General features: G+C 36.2%; 1 protein-coding gene across 1 annotated transcript in view; it reads left to right on the top strand.

Annotated features, from left to right (window-relative positions):
* The first annotated feature begins 508 nt into the window (after window positions 1–508).
* Window positions 509–27,637, top strand: part of LOC118279952 (F-box/LRR-repeat protein 2) — a 40,555-nt gene continuing 13,426 nt past the window's right edge. Inside the window, exons 1-6 of the mRNA XM_050702786.1 lie at window positions 509–722; window positions 18,057–18,170; window positions 19,729–19,812; window positions 20,297–20,404; window positions 21,472–21,569; window positions 22,215–22,281. Of these exons, the coding sequence (XP_050558743.1) occupies window positions 693–722; window positions 18,057–18,170; window positions 19,729–19,812; window positions 20,297–20,404; window positions 21,472–21,569; window positions 22,215–22,281 (501 nt within the window). The 5' untranslated portion in view covers window positions 509–692. The remainder of the gene's footprint in view (window positions 723–18,056; window positions 18,171–19,728; window positions 19,813–20,296; window positions 20,405–21,471; window positions 21,570–22,214; window positions 22,282–27,637) is intronic.

The raw sequence follows: 27,637 nt of genomic DNA, 5'->3' as shown, positions 1-27,637 counted from the left end.
GAACGCAAATAATGTTGTCACGTAAGGAAATTTCCCAATATTTAGTAATAAAATTTAGCTTAATAGTTAACACTCCAATAAAATTAAAGTAATGGTTATATTGCTTTTTCGTAAGTTTTTGAAATAACTATACTACTATCAAGTATTTTTTTTTAAATATCTACGTTAGTCAATTCAGTGAAAATCTCTACGATGAATAGTTAAAGTTCATATCAAATTAAGCAAAATTTAAAAATCAATTGTTTGCCGCAATAAATCATTCTCTGCATTGCAATCAACAAAAATTCGAAAGCACATAGGTCCAACAACCAAAAACTTTAGTCGGAATGAAAGGATTACTGTAGAAAGTACTGTTCTGTTTACTGTAAACGATGAGGGTTTAATAGCTTTTTTCTATATTCATAACATATAAAATCAATTATTGATTTAAAACAACAAACTTATATTAAATTCATGTCACATACACATCGAAGTTATTTCTGGCATGTCAATAAAACAACAAAGTGGGCAAATTACGTCAGTCTGGTAACCCAGCGGTGCAGCTGATGAAGGACGTCTGTAGTTCGTCGGTCTGCGAAAAATCAAATAAGATTTTCCTCCATATTTGTTTTGTGGTGCACTTTGCACAAATAATTGTTTAAATAAAGTGTTGTAAATCATACATTGTGGCTAAGGTAACGCCTTACCCGAGCATGAGTTATTCCGGAAGGAATAAATTCGAGGTAAGTAATAATCGATAATAATGTCAATGTTTGTGTTTTCATTGTGATAAAAACAGCTGACATGGGCGCTACGGGCCCATTTCTTTGTTCTTGAGGCCCTTTATGTCATGTGCAGGGAACACAGGTTCAATGTAGACCTAAAACCTCATGAAATATCGATTTAAAGCGGAGTCCGACATCATATCCGATATATTTATATATTGCTTTGTGTGTAGAGTATTCGTGAAGAAGATTTCTTTATCGCGTCGCGTCGTGATTATTATTTGTATGTTTTTATAGTTTAATCACACGCGGTACTCGGTATTCATGTTTTTCTTTGTTAGGTCAGTGTAAATGACCTCAGCCGCGCGGCCACTCAACTCGTGAATTGCTTATAAACCGTTATAATGATTGTTTTGTTAATTTTAAAACGTATTTTTATTAATACTCCTACTTTAAAATAAGGATTTGTACATGTATACCTTTGCCTGTCACAGAGAAAAGGCGTAAGCGTCCATATATTATCTGTTTTATTTTTAATTGTAGCGGGAAAATAAAAATAAAACATTTGCGTAAAAATAAAAATGTTACGATTTTTGTAAGCGACGCGACGCGCAATTTTATTTTTTGTTTTTGTTTGATAATGACGCCGCGACGCCGACTCGTAATATCTTGTTTATCAGATAATACTTGCATTATCAAGTCACATTGTCTACCATGCTGCTTGAATACATTTCGTTTACAAGTACATCATTAGGGCGCATTTACGTACTTAAATAAATTCATTTACTCAACAAAGTGATATTTTTGCTCATACATAAAACCTGTTAAGACATAAACAGGAAAAATGTGCTCTAAGTAAAAGATACAAGTCTTGTTTTTGAATATTTATACATATTTATTGTGCAATAAAAAACATACTGCCCATATTAGGCATATAAGTGCGGCTTTAATTTGACACATGTATGTTAAGGATAGTCCCCAATCATGTTTGTACAAAAGGATAACATTAAATTAAAATACCTAAATAAATATTAGCTTTAGCAAACAATTAGGGAGGATTTTTCCTGCATTATTAAAAATAATCACTCGATCATAGTATAAATTTTAAAATCCAATTAGAAAAAATATTGTTATATAAATAAAACTCCCTATTAAACGGGACTCATAACATAATTGGTGCAAATTGGGTGTTACATTGTATAAAATTATGTGCACTTCAGATTTTGTGGCCTCTTTTAAGGAGAGCAAATAATTAAATTAATGACTCCTTCCACCGTGAGGCGGAGGGCGGAAGGAGTGTCAGACTGAGTGAGCTAGTCTTGGTAGTCCTTATGTTTATCTGCAGCCCCAGAGAGGGACTAACTAGAAGACTTTTTTTTTTTGAGAAAGGAAAGTCATCCATTGTCTTCTCCCGTCTTGGATGAGGCGAGAGCGAGTGTCAGAATCTTACTGACTAAAAACCACCCCATTCGTACTTCTGCTCTTCCTGTAGGTCATCCGCAGTTCTGGATCGGCCAGAGACTATAATGCTTGGCATTATGATATATTACATTGTTTTAACTAAAGTAACCACATGTGTAGCTCAATATTTAACTCAAAAAGGGTTTAATGAGTATATTTATATTCCAATTCAGTTTCAACAAGCAATTACTTTAATGGGAAAGTGATACAACTGAAGTAATTATGAACCTAATGTGTTCATTAAGAGAATCTTGTTTAAATCACTTGCTGTCACTTATATTTAATGAGTATTTGTTGTTGACAAGTTGCTTCGGGAAAAACATCCTTTTAGGCTGATTTTGCACCAGAGATGTGCTGTGTAGCTATGCTATGAAGATGTAATAGCTAGGCTGTGGAGTATGTGACCGTTTCCATTGATACTAAGGTATGCGAGTAAGATGTGCTATGAAGGGAAGTGGGTAAGCCATCCATAGCATGCATCTTTCCATATAAAAATTCATTTTCATCATTGCTAAGCTATGTGTACTAATGAATATGATTGGTGGCAGCTGAACGCATCCACAGCAATGTAGCATAGCATGTCTTTGGTGAAATAGCTCACTTTTTGTACATTGCCCCACACTATAATCTGCCTACTGCGGTTTTTCCATCGGACTACAATGTGGGTGTCTTCAAGTCTAGAGTGAATAGGCTCTTAAGAAACTAGTGCGCCTACGATTACATCACTACTTACCATCAGGTGGGATGTAGTCAAGCATTAGTTTTTGTCGAATAAAAAAAAAAAAAAACTAGGATTTTCTCCTGTATCATTGATGGTTAACAAACATACAAGTTCATATACGTATGACACCCAGATCCGAAACGACAATTCGTGGATCACACAAAGAGTTGCTACATGCAGCAATCAATTCCTGCCACACTTTGCATGTAGCTGCAAGGAGAAGCTAGTTCTTTATAAAATAATCTAGATCTTAAGAGTCCCCCTACAGGCTTATTTAAGTGCTGAAAGGTCACAAAGGATCACTAGCTATGTCCTAGTTTCATACAAATCATATCTGGATATAACCGGTGCATACAATTGAATCTTGGAGTGGGTGACTACCACTTATATATGTACATATAAGATTGTACATAGGTACAATGTAACTGTTGGATATATAGTGTTTTACTATGCCTGATGTTCATAACATATGTATTACACAATGGTTTTTAATCCAGTGGTGGTTTTAAGTGTGGGAGAACCATGCTTTGGCACTGATAGGCCGGCTTGACCGGAGTAATACCACGGCCCCACAGAAATCCGACCGTTACGTTTACCTGAACCCCAATTAATTAGTTAATTAATTGGGGTTCAGGTAAACGTAAGGGAGTTCCCTTGCTAATCTTCCCAATCCCCGATTCCTCAACAACACTTAAATTCCTAACTCCCAAAACGGCCGCAACGCACAGGCGTGGCATCCATGGTCGGCGGGATTGCTTACCATCAGGTGATCCGTCAAAAAAAACCCCAAAGTATTAAGAGTAGGAATCCTGATACTATTTTTTTCTCTATTAGTTAACTACTTTAGTCTCTAGTGGTACAAATGTAACGAATGATTGACCATTTCGATTTCGATTCCCGGGTCAAATCTTTACTAATACTATAAAGCTGAAGAGTTTGTTTGTTAGTTTGAATGCGCTAACCTCCGGAACTACTAGTTCAAATTGAATAATTCAATGGCAGCCGAGCAGTGGTTTCACCGTGCGGGAGTAGGAGTAGCTATGACTTGATAATAAACTGCTGTGAAGTCAATTAGTCAACAAAATATATTTACTGTTTATTACTGATATCATTAGCTACCACTCTATTGGTCAGTTAGGGTTGCCAACTGTACTATAGTAGGTATATAGTATTGTACTATATTTGGGAACGAGGTAATTCAGCAACTAAAGGACTGACCGATAGACAGACATTTTGTTTTTTTTAATATTTATATTTACTTGGACGTTCAAGAGTGTGACGTTCAAGTAGTAATTTCAGTAGAAAACAAATATTACATGGTGGGTCCCTAATATTAGTTAAAAATAGTATTAAATCTAAAGAAAGGAAGGACATTGTAGCACTGTCAGTTGAACACACCATTGAGTTGTCCTGTGTTGAGCTGGATAGACATGTTGTAGTTTGTGTATATAGACCACCTAATTATCAAAATCTTACTTTATTATGATTCAGTCATGGAGGATGTTTTAAGAAAGGTTTCTACTAGTCACAAGTCAATAATTGTTTGTGGCGATTTCAATATTAATTTATTAGAAAATAGTACAAGCAGTATGGAATTGTTAAATTTGTTTGGATCATTTAATTTAAAAAATGTTTTTTTTAGAACCAACTAGAATAACATCCTCGACCGCCACCTGCATTGATAATGTTTTTTGTAATTGTGATTACAAAGAAAAACATATTATAAATAGCTTGCCATCCGACCACTGTGGACTGATGGTTGCGTATAGCTCTTATTTACCTTTGCTAAAAACTCAAATAAGATTTAGACAAACTACATTTAGAAAGGACATCAACCAAAATGGGCTAGAGTTTTGAACAGCTGTATTGAGAAAAAAGAAGTTCACAAATAATTTAATAATAATATTTAATGAATTTTGATTTCTATTCGGGAGTGTAAATATAAATAATATTAAATAAGAATAAAAACAGATTTGTAATTGATTATTGTTATTATTGGTGACACTGCCATGACAACAGTTTTGTGACAGTTCTTTTTCGTATTATATTGTGAATATTATTTCGATTTTGGCTATTTTTAACGACTGTGCTATTCAAAATGGATTCTGGTGATTTTCTATCCGATGACCCCGGCTCACTCTTGGACTCAGTACCCGCTCAAACGTTAACCCTGGCAACGAAGCCGCTTTACATGATGACGACCCCGTAAACTTGGACTTTCCGATTTTGCCTAGTGAATCTATATATTGTGTCAATTGTGGAACTGAAATCACTCACAGGAGAAGACACAATGTTAATCTTGTGGAAGTGCAGCGAGTTATACTGCAATGGATCGCACCACAAGTGGTAAGTCATTAAGTAAGTGTAAGTGGTTGCTGCGCTCATATCATGTCTGTGATATGGTATTTAAGTTGGGCAAGGCATGAAAATGTAACTCCACCAGCTCAGTTTCTAGAAAATGTTTTGTTAACATTATGAAAATGAATAGTTTCACAAATAAACGATTTATTTTAAAGTGTTGAAGTTATACTTGTTGTTGCATTGTCCTCTATGATTAGGAAAACAGTTGTAGTCTCGGCTTTAGTCCGTGGCGTCACACATAATTTTAAAGATTAAAAGCTTAAATTTCTGAACGCAGCCATGCACATTGGCAACACTGCGTCTGCAACACTAATTTCATTCGGATTTTATGTCACGTAACGGCGTCACGTTTTCCCACCTTTTTACCAATTTTTAGTTAAAATAAGTGTTTCTAAAACTGTAATATGGGAAAGATAAAGTCGGAGTCAAGATCTAAACTGCTGAAGAAATTGAAGAAACTTGAAAAGCTTATAGTAGGAACTTTTGAGCTCCGATTCGAGCGATGATGGTACGAAAATGGCCGGCCTTTCATCTTTTGCAAGTTTGCAACAAAGTTTATAGCTTCGCTATGCAGCAAAACATTTAACGCTACACCGTTTAAAGAACGTGTGTTTTTACTTTTGTGCCTGGGCGCACGAGCATTTACAAGGCCGGCTATTATTTTCTAGCAAGAACTGGCCTGACCTGTGGGACGTCCTGCGGGGGCGTACGTGGTCTACAATGGCTAAGTTATCAAATAATCAACCTCTGGGGTGTTCTGTGGGAGCACACGCGGTTGAGTCTTGCTAAGCTATCAAATAATCAACCTCTGGGGTGTTCTGTGGGAGCACACGCGGTTGAGTTTTATATAACCTTCAAGGGAAGTTCTGCGGGAACTTACATGGTTATATTGTGATGTAGCGAAAGCCACATGCTGTACCATAAGCCACATGCTGTACCATAAACCACATGCTGTACCATAAGCCACATGCTGTACCATAAGTCACATGCTGTACCATAAGCACAGCTTGCATTGTGTTTTACTTCCAGAAACTGGAAAGACACCATTAACATTATCACACTACATGGAGGAAGACATTGAAAATGTCCCTCCGGATAATGAATGCATAGAATTGAGCATACTCAACAAAACGATACATGTACAACAAGATGTAAATGTGGAAAATATAGAATCTTTATGAGAATTACCTGAAGCCTTACCACATGAAGAGATGTTGGATCCTCAGGTAATAGACATATAAGGTGTGAAGTCACAGCTGGTGAGAGTAGGAGGAGAGTTACACAAACAAATAGCACAAAGGTGATTGGGGGAATGGCATACTGATGAAAACTCACCGTTCTCCAACATGAAATTAATGGTGCCTCTTTTGTTAAACCCGGAGGTAAGCACTACAATCAATGATTAATTATCCCAGAAGTGTGACCAAATGATACAAACAAAACAGAAACAAACCTCAACAGCCTTGGCATGTCTGGGTTCATGTCTTCAAATGTGCATAAGAGATAATTAAGGACATAGATGGATATCATTAAAATACTGAATGATGCTCCAACCCTACTCTGTGACTATAAATTTAGATAGAAAGGGACGTAAGTCCCTCCTGTTATCAGTTATAAATAAAAATGTGAAAGATTTTCTATTGCAATCTGGAACAGAAATCTATCTATTTGGTGAAGATCTAGGAGAAGAGATCAGAACAGCAAGATCAGTCAAAAGATCTGGTCAAGAACTGAGGTGGCTGTAACAAAAAGGTTCACTACAAAGCGAAGTACATGGGTGCCTCAGACAGGTACTCCTAAAATAAATAATAATAAAGCTTCAAACTGGCGGGGTCCTCCTCAGGCAGATGCTAAAAAGAGGGGGGCCATCACCCAGAGCACCAGCAGCAGTCAGGACCAGGGAGAGCAAGAGGAGTCAACCTCAACGCAAATGAACCAACAGGTGAGTAGACTTAACTACCACTTAAATAATTGGAAACTTATAACTCAGGATCCAATTATTCTCAGTTGGGTTGCGGGATACTCAACCCCTTTGTGTGATAAACCACACCAGAGTTTAACTCAAGATCCAATTATTCTCGGTTGGGTTGCAGGATATTCAATCCTTTTGCATAGTAAACCATACCAGAGTTGTACTCAAAATGATAGGTTTTCTGAACTAGAATCTTTACAGATCACCGCAGAAATTAACCAGTTAAGTACTTGCTATGAAAGCAATACAAACTTGCAAACCTGTAATAAGATTCATTGTGTTCACCTATTTTCCTTGTTAAAAAGAGCAATGGAACTTTTCGTTTTGTTCTAAGTTTAAAGAATTTAAATAATTTTGTTGAAACTGAGTATTTCAAATTGGAAAATACCGAACAGTGTGCAAGTTTTTACAAAAAGATGATGTTCTTGTCATCTTAGATCTGAAATATACTTGTTATATGATAAGTATCAACAAGGATAGTGAGAAATATTTAAGATTTATTTTTCAAGGAAAACACTATCAGTTAAATGCTTATGTTTTATTCTTGGGCCTTTGTACGGCTCCATCAACATTCACAAAAATCATGAAACCAATGATGGTTTTTTCTTAAGAGAAAGAGGTTGTATATCAGTTATCTATTTAGATGACTTTTTTGTTTTTTAAGTATATGAAACAACTATGTTATTATGTTACATAAACAAAATTGTTATAACAACAGTGTATACAAAACATGCAAGCAACTGTGAATTTACTAAAAACATTAGGATTTATAGTTAGCCGAGCAAAGAGAATAGTTAAGTGTGATGTTACAACTTTAACTTTTATTGTTACTATTCAATACTATAGATATGTTAATTATTATGTTATCGGCTTACTCACGTATCGTTTTATGAGCCACTAGCATGGCTTGAAACTAGTCGAGTTCCTCGTCAAAACGATGCGTGAGTAAGCCGATAGAATAATAAATTAATTTAGTGTGTCTCACGAAAGTTACAATAAAAACTATAGATATGACTCTTAACATTACTGAAGAGGAAAGAAATATATTCTTTTATTGTTTTTTCCAAGCTAATAAAAGAATTACTGTATAAAATTATGATCAAAGTTAGAATTTAGGCTAATTAAAGAGTCTAGGGCTCACATAAATTCACTGGAATGAATAGCTGCCTTTTTTGTTTTAAAAATGTTTGCTTATAAATGAAGAAATAGTGATAATATTACTGCAGTAACCTATATGTATAAATAGATTAGGAGGAATTTAATATAATTTTTTACATAGGATTTCTAAGAATATTTGGCAATGGTGTGAATTTTAAAAGACTATTGTTTGATGCTAATTACATAAACACTAAAGATAATGTGATAGCATTTTTGAGTCTAGAAGGAAGATAGGAAGATAGACATTACAAAATGGGAACTGAGCAATATAAACAATCCAAAGGTTATTGATGAATTTGGTAAATCTTCAATTGATTTATTTGCATCACATACTAATGCAAGGTGTTGCACTTATATGTCATGGCAACCAGACCCAGGAGCTGTTGCAGTTGATGCTTTCACCATTCCTTGGACTAAATACAGCTTATTTTATTTATTATTTCTCCTCCATTCTCTATGGTTCTTAAAACCCTAGAAAATAAATTACAGACAAAGCAACAGGTATAATAGTTGTGCCCCATTGGGTCACTCAGTGGTTATTGTTAATGTTAATAGATTATTGTTAAAGGAACCTGTTATATTTCAACCTTCTAAGTCCTTATCTTGCATAATTCCAGATTGTTACACCCCTTTTATAAGAAAGTAGTATTGATGGTAGAAGCATTATCAGGAAAACATAGAGTTAGGAATTTGTGATGAAGCAGTTTCTTGTCTTGATGAATTCAATATCTAAAGATACTTTGAATCATGCAAATCATGCATGCATGTGCATTAGTATCATGGGCTAAGTATTTAAATCCATAAATATAAACATTACTAAGCCTACCATTACTGAAGTTATTCAGTACCGTACTTTGTGATTCAATGAAAGAGTTACAGTTAGTAACATATGGTAGTTTGAATTCCGTAAGATTAGCTCTATCATTAGTTATAGGACCACATTTGGATACCGATCATTAGATCAAAAGATTGTTCAAGGGATTTTTTAAATTAAGACCCCCAAACCCAAATATTTATTTATTTAATTATCAAAGATACATACAGTTTTACACATTATCAAAAAATCGCCAAACTGTGAGACAGTTTGTTGGCGATAATATAATAATACTTGGGATATGTCTTTGTACTTGATTATATTGAAAAGAATTATACTCTAGAGAAAGAATTATCTGCAGATTGTTACCAAGAAAACCTTATTAACGTTGGCCACGGGTTAAAGGGCTCAAACAGTAGCCCTGATTAATATTATTAATATAATGATTAAACAAGATTGTATTAATCAATTCATCAATTTATTTGTATAAGATAGATTGATCAAGACTTAAGGACCAAACAGAGTCAACTTTTTATAACTGCTCCTTTTCTTTAATGCTAGGAAAGGAGTATGTCCAGCCACTGCGGTGGTCAACAATTTAGAAGTTACAAAGGGTTTACGTGATTGTAAAAGTACTAGCTTATTTGTATCTACAAAGGAGCCATATAAAGCTGTGTGCTTCAGTACAATCAGCCGTTGGGTCAAAAGAGCCATGGAAGAGAGTGGAATTGACACTAGTGTATTTTCAACACACAGTACCCGACATGCAACAATATTAGCATTTTTCAGCAAGTGGGGAAGTATTGATGAAATACGACGAACGGCTGCTTGGATTGGAGAGTCTTCAATTTTTTGCAAGGTTTTTTCATAACAGACCAATAATTAAAAAGTTTTCTTAGAACCTTTTCTTCAACAATGTGAATGATATTTGGAATTATTTTGCATTACGCAGTTAATAGATATATAACTGTTCAGTTATATATTTAATTAAGAAGTGTATATTTTTTAAAAAATAACTGTTGATTGTTATTTTTAAACAAATGTTTATTGTTTTTACAACTGGTCTTTGAACATCTACAACTGTTTTCCTAATCATAGAGGACAATGCAACAACAAGTATAATTAAATAGTCAAACGAACTTACCTGTAAGTGAAGTTCGACTGTAATTATTCTTGTTGTTGCATTGTCCGAAGATGATTAGTCCCACCCTACCCAGATCCTTCATGCTATATAAATATAAACATGAACCCTATGTTGTAAAACCAATAAATGGCTATGAACTTAATGAAATTAGTGTTGCAGACGCAGTGTTGCCAATGTGCATGGCTGCGTTCAGAAATTTAAGCTTTTAATCTTTAAAATTATGTGTGACGCCACGGACTAAAGCCGAGACTACAACTGTTTTCCTAATCATCTTCGGACAATGCAACAACAAGAATAATTACAGTCGAACTTCACTTACAGGTAAGTTCGTTTGACTATTTAATTTTTTCTTATATTATGTTTAATTATTAATTTGATACAAAGTTTCTTATCTATACGTTTTCTTTATACTGTAAGCCACTCAATAAAGTAAAAAATAGTACAATATTTTCATGTTCATGTTCAAGCCCAAACGCCATACAAAGTGGTTGATGTCCTTTGGAGAAATTAAACAATTCTTTAGCTAGTAAATTAAGTATAAAAACATTTGATATTAGTAATGTGAATAAGTTGTACAACGATTTCTTTGAATTATTAAACAAGGAATTTAACAATATTTTGCCACTCAAAAATAAAGATATTCATACCAAATTTGTATTTAGCGATTGGGCTACTATAGGTATTCGAAAGAGTAGAAATAAACTTTTTGATCTTTATGGCATGAAACCATATAATAACGACCCCCATTTTCAACAATATGTAACATCGTACTCAAAGACTTTTAGATTAGTGTGCAAAGCCGCAAAACGTCTTTATATCAGCAATAAAATAAAATCAGCTGATGACAAAATAAAGACAACTTGGAAAATTATACAAAATGAGACTGGTAGGAAAAAAATACATAATTCAGAAATTAAATTAAGATCTGAAATTGGACAAATTTCTTCAAAATGTGATGTAGCACAGGAGTTTGAAAATTTTTTTACTAATATTCCTATTAAAATAACTAGAGATTTAAATTCTTCAGCTACACTCTCAGCTAGTTTGCTTAAAAAAAATGTAAAATCATGTCAACATGACTTTATTTTTCAATATACGAATCCTCTAGAGATCGTAAAGGTCTTTAAAGAAATTAAAATAAAATCAACTGAAGATCTTTGGGGACTATCAGTGAAAGTCTGCAAAACAATTATTCAAACTATAGCGCCCTATCTGGCTATGATTTTTAATAAAAGTATAGATGACGGTGTTTTTCCTGACCTTATGAAATATAGCAAGGTTATCCCACTAATTAAAAGCGGTGAAACCACAGAACCTAATAATTATAGGCCTGTATCTATTTTGCCGGTCCTTAGCAAAGTGTTTGAAAAGTTGATACTGTCTCAGATGCTTCATCATTTTAATAAGAACTCCATCTTCCACCATCAGCAGTATGGTTTCACTAAGGGTCGTTGTACAACTGACGCCGGTGTTACTTTAATGAAAGAAATATTTGGTGCCTGGGAGGAAGCACAGGATGCCATAGGTGTTTTTTGTGACCTCTCAAAAGCATTTGATTGCGTTGACCACGAGACACTTTTGCTGAAATTAAATCATTACGGGATTAGAAACACTGCGCTCCGTCTATTGAAATCATATCTAGGAGATAGGCAGCTAAAAGTTCATATTAACGGTGTTAATTCACAAGGGTCTGAGATAAAAATGGGCGTTCCTCAAGGTTCAATATTGGGTCCTTTCCTCTTTTTAGTGTACATAAACGATTTGCCACTCATATTCGAAAATGAACCAAAAATGGTTCTGTTTGCAGATGATACATCACTGATTTTTAAAATAGGTCGACGTACGAATAATTTTGACGACGTGAACAGCTCCATTCTTCGAGTCTATGAGTGGTTTACTATTAATAACTTGGCGCTTAATGAGAGAAAAACCAAATGTATTAAATTTTGCTTGCCAAACGTACAAAATAACGAATGTTATGTTGCTTTAAAAGGACAAAAGTTGGAATTTGTTAAGGAGACTGTATTTTTGGGTATCACATTAGATGACAGATTGCAATGGGGGCCCCATATAAAAGCACTTTCGGGGAGACTAAGCTCAGCTGCTTATGCAGTTAGACAGATTAGGCAGCTAACGGACGTAGGTACGGCAAGGCTTGTTTATTTTAGTTATTTTCACAGCATAATGTCTTACGGCATTTTGCTGTGGGGGCGAGCTGCGGATGTAGAATCAATTTTTATTTTGCAAAAGCGAGCTATTCGAGCAATATATAACTTGCCCCGTCGCGAATCTTTGAGAGAACTATTTAAAACTATAAACATTCTTACAGTGCCTTCTCAATTCATTTACGAAAATATTATGTACGTGAGAAAAAATCAACAATTGTTTGAAAAAAGAAGCGACAGACACAATTTTAATACGAGAGGTAAAAATAAGTTAGCTATACCGCAATTCCGATTGTCCAAAGTGCAGAAATCCTTCATGGGATTTTGTGTTAAGTGTTACAATAAACTACCAACCACCATACTGAATCTGAACGAGAAAAAATTTAAATCTTGTATAAAGCGTGAACTGTGTAAACAGGCATATTATAAAGTGTCAGATTATATTGAAGATAAAAATGTGTGGCAGCATGTTGGTCCGGCTCCACGGGACACTCGCTCACACTAGACAATGCTCTAATACGATCACTAGTTACACGTTAAATTAAAGTAGTAATTTATTCCAATGTAGTCTAGGGATCCTGTGGCATCAAGCAGTTATTTATTATTTTTTTATTTGAAAAATTAAATTAAAAATTATTTTTTATTTGTATAGAAGCATTATTTCAAAATTGTAAGTGTACATATGTGGGCACTATGTTTGAAACAACCCGCTTTTTTAATTTATATTCTTTACAAATTGGTTTTATTGTCCCATAGTTTTGACGTCATATTGTCGTTACATTGTTCCTACATATATAGACAATAGGTAAATGATCAAATAATGTATCAGAGATATTGTAAAAAACATTTTTTGAAAAGAGTAACGATGGAGTTTCTTGCTCGTTCTTCTCCATTCGAAGCAACACTTTGGAACGAGCGCCTAGCTTCACTGACAGACAGACTGACGGACAATTCAATTTGACGTTTCAAAAGTGCCTAATTTAGGATTAATTGAAATAAATGCTTTGACTTTGACTTTGACTTTGCCTCCTCAGTCTAATTTAAATAAATAATTTTGACTTTGATTTTGTCATGCGTATGTCACTTTTATCGACGAACTAGCTACTCCCGCGCAGTTTCACCAGCTGCTCGGCTTCAATTGATGATGATGATAGTGATGTTTTATAGCCTATAAGCTACATCAATAAATGTACTATCCAACACAAGTTAGCGTGTTGAAACAAACAAACTCTTCAGTATATAGACAAAAATGTATAAATTGCAAAAAAAATGCAACCCAAGGTATAACTCGTATAAAAAAAACCTAAACAAAAACTCTATTTTTAACCGACTTCAAAAAAAGGAGGAGGTTCTCAATTCGACCGTATTTTTTTTTTTTTTTATGTATGTTAATCGATATCTCCGGCAGTTATAGACCGATTTGAGAAATTCTTTTTGTGTTTGAAAGAGTACGATGTCAGTGTGGTCCCATATATTTTTTTTAAAGTCTGACCATAAATGTGGAAGATAATCCAGGGAACTCCTCAAAAATGAACAGAATGTGCTCTGCGTTTGAGTTTAAGTGATGTATATTAGCTTATCTTTCTGAGTAACCATACAATTCAGGACAGATAGTAACATATCTGGTATAGAATGATGGGTAGCTTGATGTGCTGTCTGATTTACATGTGTATGTAGGTACCTAATCTGTTTGTGTTTGACAAATGCATATCTCTGGCAGTTATAGTCCGATTTGATAAATTCTTTTTGTGTTTGAAAGAGTACGATGGCAGTGTGGTTCCATATAATTGTTTTTAAAGTCTGACCATAAATGTGGAAGATAATCCAGGGAACTCCTTAAAAATGAGCAGAATCAGCTCTGCGTTTACATTTAAGTGATGCATACTAGCTTATCTTTCTCAGTAACCATAAAATTCAGGACAGATAGTAGCATATCTGGTATATAATGATGGGTAGCTTGATGTGCTGTCTGAGTTACATGACTGTATACCTATGTGGGTATCTAATCTGTTTGTGTGTTTGACAACTGACTATGTATGTAGCTTATGAACAGGTTACTGTTAGCTGTCGGCTCAGCAGATCATAAGTAAGGGTATCAGATTAATATACATTTGAAAATAATGTAATTATGCGTCAATATGGATAGATATTAATATTATTCATTTAAATGGCGTTGTCTCATATGAGCAGCGCGTTTTATAGGTCGACCCATACTTAAATAAGTTATTCACTAAAATTCAAGAAATAAAAAACAATTTTAACAAAAAAAAAACCGACTTCAAAAAATAAATATTTCAAAACAAATTAATATGCACTAAAAAGTAAAAGAAATAATTGCGTATTTTTCAACAACTTAATAGATCAACTAACTTTACTAACTCATCACACATTATTATAATGTAAGTAGGTACAATTATTGTTATTTTTGGAGTCGGTGTCAGCCTAGGAAACGCCAACAACTAGCACGGCACGGGCACGGCACGGGCGGAGTGGTGGTTGAGTACCTACTTACAACTGGTGTAAAACTGTAATGTTTTGTTGTGATAATAGGTAAATAACAAACCTATCTTAGTTGGCTGACACCGACTCCAGAAATACCAATAATTGTACCTACTTACATTATAATAATGTGTGATGAGTTAGTAAAGTTAGTTGATCTATTAAGTTGTTGAAAAATACGCAATTATTTCTTTTACTTTTTAGTGCATATTAATTTGTTTTGGAATATTTATTTTTTGAAGTCGGTTTTTTTTTTGTTAAAATTGTTTTTTATTCTTCCCTACTTAACTAACTACTATATTTTTCTGAAACGTACTATATTTTTAGATCACATTTGAAAAAAAATACTATAACTATTTTGCCAAAAAAATGTTGGCAACCCTTTGGTCAATAGACCCTAAGCTACATCAGCGCCGTCAGTATCAGTAGCGCGGACACCCTCAACACTAGAGGTGGTGGTATTTAATTGTGGTAGTGGTGCAGTTTCTACTAGTGACATTACAAGTGTTTTTGGTCATAATTATGGATTTTGAATACGATACGGATGATGAGGTTTGTAAAACATATTATTAGGTATTTTAAAATTATTATGTTACTAGCGACCCGCCCCAGCTTCGCATGGGTGCAATGGTGATATATTATGCGTGTATTATACATATAAACCTTCCTCTTGAATCACTCTATTAAGAAAACTGCATCAAAATCCGTTGCGTAGTTTTAAAGATTTAAGCATACAAAGGGACATAGGGACAGAGAAAGCGACTTTGTTTTATACTATGTGGTGATTTAAAAATGTCCTTTGGCCCGGAGGTTTAAGACGCCTGCTACTTATACGTGAGGGCGCAGGTTCGGAACCTAACAATGGCAAATACCAATGTGACTTTTCCGAGTTATATGTACTTACTAAGATTATTTAGACACCACTGACAAACGGTGAAGGAAAACATCGTGAAACCTGGGCTTATAATTTCTAATGCGCGCGTGGTATTATTTTAGGTAGTTAGTCAATTAAAGTCGTGGTGTTATTTTAGGTTACTTATCTTCAATTCTAAGATTATTTAGACACTACAGACAAATGTTTGAAAGCCCCAACACCTATTGAGCAAGCGTGGTGGTTAATGCTCAAACCTTCTCCGTGTGAGAAGAGGCCTTTGGTCAGCAGTGGCCACTTATAGGCTGATGATGTGATTTTAAGATTTTAGAGATCTAGTATAAAGACATAAATTGCATAGATGCACTTTGAATTACTTCTATAGCAATTACAGATTTGATTTGTATTGAAAAAAAATCTGGGGGCACGGTAGTGCCCCCGCCAAGACGAGCCAAGCGAAGCGCAAGCGCAAGGGCACTACCTACCTTTTCTCGAAGCGCTTCGTCGTATTTTTGAACCTTCATAACTTGAGTTTGGGTTATACCAGATAAACAAAATTTTCAAGATATTATGTCAGTGGTAGACTTAATAAACCTCTAAAGTTTCAATTGCATAGCTCTTATACTTTAGATTTTATTAATATCTAAAATACCCCGATTTCGTCACTCACTCACTCACTCACTCACTCACTCACTCACTGATGATCAACAAAATTCTTAAGGTACTTCCTGAAGTCCTAGAAAACTGAAATTTGGTATGTAAGCTAGTATTAGTACCCAAACAACAAAAAATCCTAAAACTTGGAACTTTTACCCCCCAACCCCTTAAACTAGGGGGTGAAAGTTTGTTCGAGACTTCCGCAACTTTTGACGCTAGAGGTCTGAATGCGGCCGCGGAGGGTAAAAATCTGAAATAGGGAAACTTAATTCCCTATTTCCTGCTTGAATCTGAAAATTATACACAAGTACATAGAACACAAACTTTTCATCAAATCAAAACATTATCCTACCCATAAGTACTTAGATATGAATAATATTACTACACTTCACTTCGGTAAGTGTTTATTAATCAACCTATACTTTTGAACATAAGCATCGTAAGTATAGTATGCGCCAACGCCCGCCGCCTGCCCCCTCGTCCCCGCGCAGTAGCTAAAAATAATCGGCCCGTCAGCGAGCGCGGCACCCGAACGCGGGCAGACGCGCGAGGGCAGACGTTGTTGACGGTTGTCTCGTTGAATGAAAAGTTTTCGGAATATTTCGGTGATTTAAAAGTTTGCTATCGCGGAGAAAAAAACCATTTGCCTAATATTTAATTGTTAGTAGTTTAGTAGGTGAATTTGTCGCTCATTTTATCTTTCTATCATAAGCAACCTACAAAAAGAAATGAAATCCCACAAAAACATTTCATGTTAAATGTTGCCAAGACGAGACCATATAGCTCGCACTGTCAAAAAGTAATCAGATCCCGTGTAGAGCCAAGTTTCTAACCCTATACTTTTGAACTGGCGAGTTGGCCGCACGGAAAGAGTTTAGAAGATTGAATAGATTTTTAAGCTCAAGCCCATATGACGAATAGCAAAAAGTCCGTGCGGCCGACTCGCCAGTTCAAAAGTATAGGGTTAGAAACTTGGCTCTACACGGGATCTGATTACTTTTTGACAGTGCGAGCTATATGGTCTCGTCTTGGCAACATTTAACATGAAATGTTTTTGTGGGATATATTAGACAAATAGACACGTATTTTTTATTTTGCTTTATAGGATAACAATATTTAGATAAAACGAATCAAAGTTTAGGGAACAAATACGTCATTTCTACGTATAAAACGTACCTAGAAGGGACGTCAGGCGATATTTCAAATCAGTATAATCTTCGAAAGGAATTGTTTCTGTAAGAAAATTAAAAATATGTGTTTTATATTTCAAAATAGTCTAAAAGAAGAAACATTAAAATAAAAATTAGTCATCTACTTTTTTTTTTTTTTGAGCGTGGAAAATCATCCATTGACATCTCCCGCCTTGGGCGAGGCGAGAGGGAGTGTCAGACTCTTACTGACTAAAAACCACCCCGTTTCTTTAACCTTTTACGTTGTCCGCAGCTCTGGTAGTCATCTACCCTATGAATGAATTATACAACAATGAACTTTAATTCGGTTGATTAAATATTGTATGTTGCTTGTTCCAGATCGCTCGGTACTCCGCCGAGGATGAGAACCACATCAACCGCAAGCTCCCGAAGGAGCTACTGCTGCGCATCCTCTCCTACCTGGACGTCGTCTCTCTGTGTCGCTGTGCACAGGTAAGCAAATACTCCTGATGAGTATAACTTGGGTGTCTTCAAAGCCCGAGTGAATAGGTTGCTTATGGGCAGACGTGCTCCACCGTAGGCCGCATCATCACTTACCATCAGACAAGATAGCGGCCAAACGTCGGCCCATTTAACATAAAAAAGCAATGGCTTCTGATTGCAGGACCGACACTAGTGTCTTCAATTTTAGGGAACAGAGAGTAAAGTTCCCAAAGAAAAGGAGGATCCTCCGACCAGGCGAGGTGATCATGCCTGGCGGGCTTTCTGCCCAACTGTTGTTCGTTGGGATTTCTATCCATGTTTATTCGCATGTAAAGTTCACATGTGCGATGTAGGATTTATGACGTCATCCGTTGATTTGCTCGTCGATCGTTGACTTCTGTAATCTGTCACTTGTCAGGTGTCGCCACAGACTATATTGCCGATGTTTAGAGACTAGTGTATAAAAGTGTATCTAATATCTAGGGACCTCGTGATAATTTCCAATTATAGAGAGGTTCGAATTATGGATTGCCTCGTTGGTCGAGCGGTCGCAAGTACGACCCGGAAATCGAACCCGAAACCCCTTATCCGGCACAAGGGGTCGGGCAAAGTATAGTAGGGCTTATTTCAGTATAAAAAAATCTCAGTAGAAGCACAGAGTTTGGAATTGTGCCCAGTGTATGGCAATAGGCTCACCCCTTATTGCATGACACTTCTAACACAAATGGTGAAAAATGGGTGTATAGTTTACAGTGACATTACGTGCCGTAATGTGCACCTCTGCCCTATCCTTCGGGGATAGAAAGGCGTGACGTTGTGTCGAATTATCGAAAGTTTGAATAAACGAGAATCGACTGTATTTCATATCTACTGCTACTATTTCCCAAGAATTATGAGTTCAAACTGAAAGTTCAGCTCACTATAGTAATTTCAAGTTGAAATAACGATTATGCCATAAAGAATAAGTTACAGGGTGGTTTCAATAAAATACTATTGTATAGAATAGAGTCAGGCGTTACTTTGCGGAAATCCATGCTACACTAACAATACAGTAAGATTTTTAGTTTTAATTCCGTTTATACATGTATTTTTTTACATGCGGCGTGCAGCACCGCCCTCCCGCCCGCAATTAAATGCTCATGCAGCAGGGGTGCAACATAAAACACACACATAACATGCAATATACCACTCGACATATGTTTCGCTCCTCCACGGAGCATCCTCAGGAGGTGTTGACTCGCATGTTAAAAAATACATGTATAAGCGGAATTAAACTTTTAGGGAACAGAGAGTAAAGTTCCCTAAGAAAAGGAGGATCCTCCGACCAGGCGAGGTGATCGTGCCTGGCGGGCTTTCTGCCCAACTGTTGTTCGTTGGGATTTTCTATCCGTGTTAATTCGCATGTAAACTTTATATGTGCGATGCAGGATATTTATGACGTCATCCGTTGATTTGCTCGTCGATAGTCTATGTGCGACTTCTGTCATCTGTCACTTGTCAGAGTGTCGCCACAAACTAAATATCTTACTGTATTGTTAGTGTAAAATACTATTGTCTTGTGTTCCAGGTATCAAAACTATGGAACATATTGGCCCTGGATGGCTCCAACTGGCAGAGGATAGATCTGTTTGAGTTCCAAAGGGATGTTGAGGTAAGAAGATAGTGTATTTCATTAAAAACTTTAAAAAAAAGAAGGGAACCGAGAAAAGCTCGTCTAAACTCGCTCGCTCTCGAAACTAGTAGAGGTTTTCTCCATTAATGTAAGTGAGTAAACCGTGATTTTTAGTTAATTTAGTATGCTCACGTTAGTTATTATAAAAATAAAGGGAACCAAATTTAATTTTCTTTACCGCACAAACATACATACAAAATTTCAAAGCACGCGCGCTTAATATTCAAAAATACCTACCAGTCTTTCGATAACGCGGGCGCGGACGCCTCGCTGCTAACAGCAGATCATGCGAAAGCACGCGCGCTAAAAATTTTGTTGTTTTGTTATTATGATAAAAATAAAACTAATGACTATACAACCAAAGTTTCTTTACGAAAGTTGTTTGTAATCATGAGTACAATCACGTGTTTAAATATCGTTCACTAATTACCAGTCACCCTATATTATGTTCTATTGTCCCTAGGGCCCAGTAATCGAGAACATATCACAGAGATGCGGCGGTTTCCTCCGCGAACTGTCGCTGCGAGGCTGCGAGAGCATAGGAGACTCCTCCATCAAGTCATTGGCACACGTGAGTAATATCATCATCATCATCATCATCATTATCATCATCATCATCATCATCATCATCATCATCATCATTGGGCAGAAAATTAGTCTCGGCTTTAGTCCGTGGAGTCACACATAATTTTAAAGATTAAAAGCTTAAATTTCTGAACGCAGCCATGCACATTGGCAACACTGCGTCTGCAACACTAAACTTCATTAAGTTCATAGCCATTTATTGGTTTTACAACATAGGGTTCATGCTTATGTTTATATAGCATGAAGGATCTGGGTAGGGTGGGACTAATCATCTTCGGACAATGCAACAACAAGAATAATTACAGTCGAACTTCACTTACGGGTAAGTTCGTTATACTATTTAATTATACTTGTTGGTTGCATTGTCCTCTATGATTAGAAAAATAGTTGTAATGTAACAGCTACTGGTTGTCAAATAAATAAATAAAATGTCTACTGCTGACTAGGGTCTTTTGGGACAAGCCCGCCACAACCTCCCATACCGCTGCAACTCCTGTAAGCCAGGATCTACAGTAGATACAACCATGAAAACACCGGAGCATGACTGACTAGGGTCTTCTGCACCCTTAGTATGAGTTTGCTTTAAGTTTAAAGTATGTAATCGAAACGGGAGTGCGTTCGCCGCTTTGATTGGCCGACCCGAATGAATCAACCAATCAGAGCGCCGAACGCGCTCTGGTCCAGTCAGTCAGTTTTATCATTATCACGCTTTCGTCCAATGCTGGACATAAAGTTCTCCCCCAATACCACACTATTGAGCTTCCTATTTTATGGTATAAGCCGGTAAACGAGCTGACGGATCACCTGCTGATAAGCAATCGCCGCCGCCCATGGACACTTGAAACACCAGAAGCGTTAAAAGTGCGTTGCCGGCCTTTTGGGGGTTAGGAATTTAAGGGTTGTTGGAGAATCGGGGATTGGAAAGATTGGGGTAATTGGGCCTCCGGTAACCTCACTCACACAACGAAACACATCTCCAAATTCCTAAGCGATTCTTCCTCTATTTGATTGGTCATTATATATAATATAAAACATTGTGTTGTGTATTCCCAGTCGTGTCCCAACATCGAGTATCTGAACCTGAACAAGTGCCGGAAGATCACGGACGCCACCTGCCAGGCGCTCGGCAAGAAGTGCAAGAAGTTGCAGCGGTGAGTGCACATTACATCATTATTTTATCTAAAATATAAAAATAAGTCAAATTTTCCTTTATGACGCTATAACTCCAGAACGCACGAACCGAAGCCGCACGAAAGGCTCCGTGAGGTTTATAGCAAAGAAAATTCAGGAAAAATTTCAAGGAAAATATGAAACATTGGTGGCGAAACGGATTTCGTCGGGTTTGCTAGTTTTATCAATTTTAGTATTAACTGATAATATATTGATATTGGATCAATCTTTGAATTGACAAATTGATAGACTGCCTCGTTCGTCGAGTGGTAAGAGCGACTGCCGGGCAATGGGTCTCGGGTTCGATTCCCAGGTCGGGCAAAGTGTTGCTGGGCATTTTCGGTGTTTGGACAATTTCTCGGTGGCTGGAATTGTGCCCAATATATTGTAGTAGGCAGCACAAATGGTTAAAATTGGGTGTACATTGTACAGTGGTATTACGTGCCATAATAAGCACCTCTGCCTACTCCGTCGGGGATAAAACGTGTCCCTAGCATGGAGGTTATTGGAATTACTTCTTCACTCGAAGATTATGGGGAATACAATGAAATTATAAAGACAGAAACAACTTACTACGGCCAACTTTACATACATAATTAATGAAAATTATGACAATACTGTTTCAGGATAAACCTGGATTCGTGTTCAAACATCACAGATGTGTCACTGAAGGCGTTGTCGGACGGATGCCCGGTAAGTTCCATATTTTTTATGTATATATTTTGATGCTAGCTGATCCGGCAAATTTCGTACCGCCTCAAACACATTTTTCTCACCTTTTAAACATTCCCTGGATGTCTACAAAGTCCAAAGTCAAAGCATTTATTTCAATTAATCCTAAATTAGGCACTTTTGAAATGTCAAATTCAATTGTCTGTCAGTCTGTCTATCAGTGAAGCTAGGTGCTCGTTCCAAAGTGTAGCTTCGAATGGAGAAGAACGAGCAAGAAACTCCATCGTTACTCTTTTACAAATAATTCAAGACCAAAATTTGATAAATCGGTCCAGCTGTTCTCGAGTTTTAGTGAGACTAACGAACAGCAATTGATTTTTATATAATAGATTTATCAATATAACATATCGCTATTAATTTGCATCGTCATGCCCGGGGAGAAAGGCGCCCCGAAAATGACAGTACTGGCCTCGGTCGGTCGGCCGGTCGGTAGAGGGCGCCCTAGACGGACATATAGCGACCAGATTGGCGATATATTAAAGAAGGGCCAAATTAAAAGTACCTTTAACCGACGAGCATGCATGAAAAGACTGATGACTGTTGATGAAGCGAAAGAGGTGTGTAAGAATCGTAGCAATTGGCGTTCCATTGTCTCTACCTACCCCCTTGGGAGACAGGCGTGAGGTTATGTATTCTCTCAGCTCAAATTATTTGGAGATTAATTTTAAACAGCAGAAAAAAATCTCGTGATTTTTTAAATAAAAAGTTATTTACTTTTACACAATTTAAACTACTGTAGTATTCTCGTACACATTGCAATAAATTCAGCCTCATTGTCAGGGAACAATCCTTTTCGAAAATGATGTTTCTCCCGAAATTGATGACTACTTATTATAAAATAACACTAAAATAGCCTTTTTACTTCCTATAGTTTACACTTTACCGAGTTAGTATATTCATATTATATAGCATGTATTTATGTAATATATTATTTCTGTGTTACATATATCTATTTGTTACATATTTGCTTGTTTATGTGTTTAGATTAGTTAGTTAAACAAGACTGCCTCGTTGGTCGAGTGGTCGCAAGTGCGACTGCCGGACAAGAGGTCTCGGGTTTGATTCCTGGGCGGGGCATAATATTACTGGGCTTTTATCGGTTTTTTGAAAATTTCTCAGTGGTAGCACGGAGTCCGGAGTTGTGCCCGGTATATGGCAATAGGCTCACCCCCTATTACATGGGACTTAAAACATAAATTGTGAAATGTGGGTGTACATTGTATAGCGGCATTACGTGCCGTAATGTGCACCTCTGCCTACCCCTTCGGGGATAAAAGGCGTGACGTTGTTTGTTGTTTTTTATTCAAGCATGTTTGTGTGATTATAATATCAGTACTTTATCTTAACCTCAATTGTTAGTTAGTATTTTATTATCTATTCTATATTCTATTATGACTTATTTAGTTTATTTATTAATATGTTTCTTTATCACCTGATGGTAAGCAATCGCGTGCACATGGACACTTAAAACACCAGAGGCGTTACAAGTGCGTTGCCTTTTGGGGGTTAGGAATTTAAGGGTTGTTGGGGAATCGGGAATTGGGAAGATTGGGAAGGGGGATAATTGGGTCTCCGGTAACCTCACTCACACAATGCAAGCGTTGTTTCACGTCAGTTTTCTGCTCGGCCGTGGTATCACTCCGGTCGAGTCGGCCCAGCAGTGCCGAAGCATGGCTCTCTATACTTATTTTTGTATGATTGTATATGTTTGTGTTTGTATGATTATAAATGTTAGTACTTACTTTATCTTAACATCAATTGTTAGTTAGTATGTTATTATCTATTCTATATTCTATTGTGACGTATCTAGTTTATATCTCTTTACTGTATAGAAATATAATTATTATATTATAATTAACTCCATCCGGTAAAACGAACAGACGGTTGACCTGATGGCAAGCAATCGCCAAATACAAGTTCGTTGCCTTTTGGGGGTTAGGAATTTAAGGGTTGTTGGGGAATCGGGGATTGGAAACAGGGGTCATTGCGCCTCCGGTAACCTCACTCACACAACGCAAGCGTTGTTCCACGCCTGTTTTCTGTGAGGCCGTGGTATCACTCCGGTCGAGCCGGCCCAGCAGTGCTGAAGCACACTTGTTATCTATCTCTGTTCCTTTCAATAACAAACATACTCACAAACTTTCTCCCCGTGCAAGTTTATTCTGTAGTGGTCTTTTGAGGAAAGAACCACAGCAGTTTGAGCGGACCTGTTCAGATGGCAGCACGCATGTGTCAGTTTACAATGAGCTCAGCTGACGGCTGTTGCTGAATGATCCGACGAACAATACCTACCAAAAGAACATTTGGGTAGGCCACACAAATGCTCACACTGTCAGAATATAATTAACTAAAAGTGAAATGACTAGGCAAACTCTCGCACGGTCCTCAAACTAACAATTTTAAAAATAATATGTGAAAACAAAAAAATATCGAATGATATTAATGTATATCATGTCAAATTGTATAAAAATGTAACTTGTGTTACAAACATGTCAACATGACCTGTGTGGACATTATAGCGGCTCACTCCCAAGCCTGACTATCATCTAAGTAGTCTTTAATTTTATAAAAAGCTTTACTATACAGTTTTTCTTTAATAACATTTTTAAATTTATTCAGGCTCAAACTTTGAATATCGCTGGGAATTTTATTGTAAAAGCGTATGCATTGACATCTGAACGAACCACTTATTTTCTTAAGTCTAGTAGTGGGAACAATATATTTGTTTTTACTTCTAGTGTTTATATTATGTATATCACAATACTTTTTGAATAAATTAATGTTTTTGTGAGCATACACTACATTTTCATAAATGTATTGAGAAGGAACAGTCAATATATTAATTTCTTTAAATAGTTCCCTAAGAGAGTGCCTCGGACTAAGATTATAAATTGATCGAATGGCTCTTTTCTGCAGCACAAAGACAGACTGAATGTCAGCAGCATTTCCCCACAGGAGGATACCATATGACATGATACTATGAAAATAACTAAAGTATACTAATCGCGCTGTATTTACATCGGTCAAATTTCTAATTTTTTTAACGGCATATGCTGCAGAGCTGAGTCTTTTCGACAACTTATCTACGTGTGGAGCCCACTGTAGCTTAGCGTCCAGAGTTATACCTAAAAAGACAGTTGAATCTACAGGGTCCAACTCCTCGCCCTTGATTAGCACGCTGGTTTTCACATGTCTAACATTTGGTGTTGTGAATTTAATGCATTTAGTTTTTGATTCATTAAGTAATAAATTATTGGCACTAAACCAGCGTACTATTTTTGAGAGAGCACTATTTACATGATCACTGACTAATTGTCCACGTTTGAGTTTAAACAATAAAGATGTATCATCAGCAAACAGTACTATCCCATGGTTATCCTTCACAAGGTAAGGTAAATCATTAATATAAATAAGAAAGAGAAACGGGCCGAGAATTGACCCCTGCGGAACACCCATCCTAACAATAGACCCGGAGGAAACTTTTCCGTTAATGTCGACTCTCTGAATCCTATCACTCAAGTATGAAATAAGAAGATCCAGAGAGCTGCCCCGTATTCCATAATGGGATAGCTTCCTGATCAGTGTTTCATGAGAGACACAATCGAACGCCTTGGATAAGTCACAAAAAATACCCAATGCGTCGGCCGAGTCCTCCCATGCATCATAAATGTTATTAAGAAGTTCAACACCGGCATCAGTTGTTGAACGACCCCTTGTAAAACCAAACTGGTTTCCATGTAATAATTTATTTCTATTAAAGAATCTTTGCAACTGATATAGAATAATTTTTTCAAAAATTTTACTGAATGTAGGTAGTACTGAAATAGGTCTAAAGTTAGTGGGGTCAGAAGTACTACCCGATTTAAATAACGGAGTTATTTTACTATTCTTCATGAGATCAGGAAACACACCACGATCGACACAGTTATTAAAGATTAGAGCTAATACGGGTGCTACAATATCTATTACAGAGCCGGTAATGTACACAGAATTACCCCACAGATCTGCAGTCTTTTTCTTGTTCAAGGTATGGAACGTTTTGACAATATCTGTATAATCTATGTGTTCGAAAGAGAAGCCTAAATTGCAAGCTGCAACATTTTCTTTTAGTAAAGATTCTGCAACTGTGGGAGATGAGTTCAAAGACTTAGTAGTGGATACAGGAACGTCCGAAAAGAAGTTTTCAAATGCAGCTGCGACTTCTGCATCCGATTTAATTACATTATTATCAATTATAAGACTAAATTCACTACTCTTCTCTTTAGACCTCCCTGTTTCACTGTTAATAATACTCCAGGTCGCTTTAATTACATTGTCACTGTTTTTTATTTTAGAGCTCAAGTATAACGATTTTGCAATTGAGCAAACTTTTTTAAATAATTTAGAATATTTCTTTACATATTCACTAAATTCAGTTGTATTAATATATGTTCTCTCGTTATAAAGTTCATATAGGCGTTTCCTACTCTTATAGATGCCAGTAGTTGCCCATTGATTGAAAGACGCATTGCCATGAGCTGGTATGGTTTTAGGTGTGAAGGTGGACTTAAACTCGGTATGGTAAATGTTAAAAAATTCATCACACAAGTTATTAGAATTTTTATTCCTTAATAATAAAGGTATTTTGTCAGTGAGTTTAGATTTGAAAGTTTCAATGCGTCTTTCAGTCTTTGGGTTAACAATAATATGTGGTTTCGACACTTTATTTACTTTATTTGTTATTGAAATTAATTGTCCACAATGATCTGAATCAAGCAATGATATTATTTGTTTATTAGTTGGTACAATGTCAGTATAAATATTATCTAGGCAAGTGGCACTAGTAGGAGTTATCCTAGTGGGCTCCAGAAACAGGTTCGTGAGGTTAAATGAGGCAAATAAACTTACAATTTTTGTACTTAAACTAGAATTTTCTAACAAATTTACATTAAAATCGCCACAAGTAATGATGAATTTATTTGAACTACTGAGTTTATTTAGTACTTCATCTAATACTGTTTCAAAACAGTCATACAAACCAGTAGGTGGTCTATACACACTTAAAACAATAAACCGCTCTAATTCCACACAGGCTATTTCAACAGTACGTTCAACAGAGTAACTAACTATATCCTTGCGTTCTTTAAATTTAAGTTTGTTATTTAGTAGAATTAGTGAACCACCATGTATAGCGTTCTCCCTGCTGAACGAGCTACCAATCTGATGATTACCAAAGTTGAACATTAGTTGATGAGATTTCAACCAATGCTCAGTAATGCACAGAATATCAATACTATTACAATTTAAAAATAGTTCTATTTCTAATTCCTTACTCAAA

The sequence above is a fragment of the Spodoptera frugiperda genome, chromosome 22, assembly GCF_023101765.2.
Source record: "Spodoptera frugiperda isolate SF20-4 chromosome 22, AGI-APGP_CSIRO_Sfru_2.0, whole genome shotgun sequence".
NCBI classification, from domain to species: Eukaryota; Metazoa; Arthropoda; class Insecta; order Lepidoptera; family Noctuidae; genus Spodoptera; species Spodoptera frugiperda.
This window is presented reverse-complemented; position numbering and strand designations above follow the sequence as displayed.